The sequence below is a fragment of the Anneissia japonica genome, unplaced genomic scaffold (assembly GCF_011630105.1).
Source record: "Anneissia japonica isolate Jap-2015-1 unplaced genomic scaffold, ASM1163010v1 scaffold78201_len3116_cov132, whole genome shotgun sequence".
Taxonomy (NCBI): Eukaryota; Metazoa; Echinodermata; class Crinoidea; order Comatulida; family Comatulidae; genus Anneissia; species Anneissia japonica.
The window spans coordinates 1-2,934 of NW_022690051.1; the positions used below are offsets into that span (position 1 = coordinate 1).

Sequence of the window (2,934 nt, forward strand, 5' to 3'; positions counted from 1 at the left end):
TAGTTACTATTTTCGCTATTTTCATACGGAACAGCTTGGCTCCGTTTTCCCAATTGATCGACGATCTTGTTTGTTCTCTGCTCTGCAGGCAGGTTGACGATTTATGTCCGTCTTACACGCGTTTTTGCTTTTCTGGACCAGAGAGTAGAAAGCAATGACCGAAGAGCGCAGCAGAGTAAATGTTGGAAAGAGGGCGTTTTTGAGATCTACGCCGCGAGATTCGGATCGGATCAATATACTATTTTTATATAAACTTTTCTTTTTCAAATATGACTACAGTATATCAGGTAGTTTATTAAAATTTAGGGTAGAGTATTATGTTCATTAGGCCCTAGTTGTTTGTTACTTTGGTTGTTGTATGTCCAGGTTTATTAGCCTAACTAAGCCTAGGAGCTAGGGCCTAGTAGTAGTAGTAGTAGTTAGTAGTAGAGTAGAGCAGACGACGTTCTAGAGTGAGTAGGCCTGTCCAGGCTAGGCGTACCTGCCCATGCTACACTGTACAGTTGGCACAGACAGGTTAGTCAGTAGGTAATGGCCCTGTCAAACCTTGACGATTTAGTCAGCGTGATGCCAAACTTATCAAAATTTCTCTAAAATACTGGCATACGCTGAACTATCGATGCTTTTTTTCAACTTTGTTTGGGCGCATTCATATCATATTCATAACATATTGGACTTATTAGTAACTTATATAGAACATTTTGATTACTTATAGAAAACTTAACCGAACGAATGCTTAGCGTGTTGGCGGCGTTCACAACTTATGCCCAGCAATAGTCTACCTTATCCACAGCGCGCAGCACCGTATCGCCGATGACCACGTGACGTAGCCTATAAAAAGGCTGCCGCTCGTCGATTCAAATCATAACCGCACTAGACATCGCAGTATCAACATCATCGTATTGACATCACCCTGTTTTAATATACCTATTCCCCTAAATGCTGCCAATTCGCATTATACGATACCGTAACTGTAAGTTAGAACCACGTTCAGTAAGTTTTGTGGTCGTCTGGAACACATCAAATACGTCTACATATGTCAATATATGTTGAAGATAAGTTCGTTATAAGGTACATATAAGTTCGAAGAACGTTACTCATAGGTTAGAAATACGTTTAAGTAACTTACAAATAATGTGTGTCAAGGATCGCTTATCTTACCAACAACTTATGGCCCGCATATGCAGATTTTACGAGCCATGCACAAAACTTTTGATGTACTAGACGTATACCAGCATGCTCTTAACTTACACGAAACTTACCAATAACTTATTCGACGTACGCCACCGTATTCGCCATTTTTTTCATATTATTTTTACATTTCCCTCTTACAGAATCAGATATTGAATGACAGGAAATCACAACACCTGACTGTGTTTTCACAGTGTTTTTCACCATGTGGAAACTACCTAGTGATCGGAAACAATTATGGCACTATTTCTGTGTTCAACTTGATGACTGCTTTGAGCTCAAATGCAAATGAGCATCATCGGAAGCCGTCCTTCTCTTATCAAGGTATGCAGGCAGTTCATGCTTTCTTCTCTGCCTCAGACTGAATATAAGTGAGGGCCTAAATAATACTGGTACATACTTTATATAAAGTTCTTTATGTGACCCTCTCCTCACCATGGATATCAATGGGTATCTTGTATACAGTTATGTACACTAGATGTGGAATGTTTTTCCACTGAATACACAGCTGTGTCCACACTATAAATTTTTTTTTTTTTCGACAAAAAACTTCTATGCCCATACAGTATATATATATATGTGTGTGCCTACTATGGAATGGTCATGATGTGATGTCATCATGACCATATTTAGGCATATCATGTTTTTGTCAAATAAAATTTGATGGTCTGGACAGGGCTTGATGAAAACTGTAGTCCCAGAGAGACAGAGGAAGTTGAACCTGGTGTATGGTGGATCTATTGAATGAGTAGATGTAATAATAATGCACATTGAAATATTCTACTTCACTTTGTACTTTAAAATGCATTGATATATAATATTTATTTTACATGTGCTGTAGCTTGCAGTGGACCGATATACTCAATTGTTTCATCAGAGTTGTTTCTAATATGGTGAGTTAATTTAAATCAAACCATTTTCTTCAAGCATACATTTACATCATTTAAGATGTCTTTTGAGGCTTAAAATTGTTCAAATTATAAATTTATAAAGCACAAAATTGAGAATGGTTATAATTTGATTGATTTTTTTTTTATTGTAATTTTTTTTTCTTTTGTTTTCATATGTTAAGATTGGTATATGTTGTGCATGGTTGTGGCTGTAGAAAACTAAGGGTGGGTGACAGATATTTTTAGGGTGGCATGTGATAACATTAATCTAAATTTAACTCTAACATTAACTCTAAATAATAAGAGTGAATTTGAAGGATGGAAAAGTGGGTTAACAATGGTGAGTGGAGTGAGGGCCATGAAATTAGCTATAGATTGGGTGAAACACTTCAAGGCTGGGTGGCCCCGCCCACTATAACTACAGTACATCCCTAGTTGTACAACTACCGGTAATCTTTCCAACTACGCATAAAACTAAAATTTCAGTTTTATGTTTTTATTACTTGTATATTTTTTTAGTGCTGGTAGTGGAGATATTAAAGCATACAAGTGGGCTGATATTTTACAAAAGGTAAGTTATTATACAATTCAATGACCTTTTAAAATGCCATCTCTTCAATCACACCTACACATTTCTTACTTTATCTTACTCTTCAGTTTCAGCCTAGATGGACAGATTTCTAAAATTGTCAAATTATATTTGATCAATGAATGTAGGAACCTGCATATTACTATGTTAAACTATTACTAATATTTTAAAAAGTGAAATGTGGGCCACTGTTTGTGAGTATATGCTTGCGATTTATGTACTAATAATACTGATGTGTGCATATGAAAACAGTAACAACCATAG

General features: G+C 36.3%; 1 protein-coding gene across 1 annotated transcript; it reads left to right on the forward strand.

Annotated features, from left to right (window-relative positions):
* The first annotated feature begins 151 nt into the window (after positions 1-151).
* On the forward strand, positions 152-2,676 carry LOC117099854 (THO complex subunit 6 homolog). The gene is made up of 4 exons (XM_033239375.1): positions 152-287; positions 1,335-1,515; positions 2,033-2,084; positions 2,601-2,676. Exons 1-4 carry the CDS (start codon positions 270-272, stop codon positions 2,674-2,676), a joined length of 327 nt encoding a protein of 108 aa, XP_033095266.1. The 5' UTR covers positions 152-269.
* Positions 2,677-2,934: the final 258 nt, after the last annotated feature.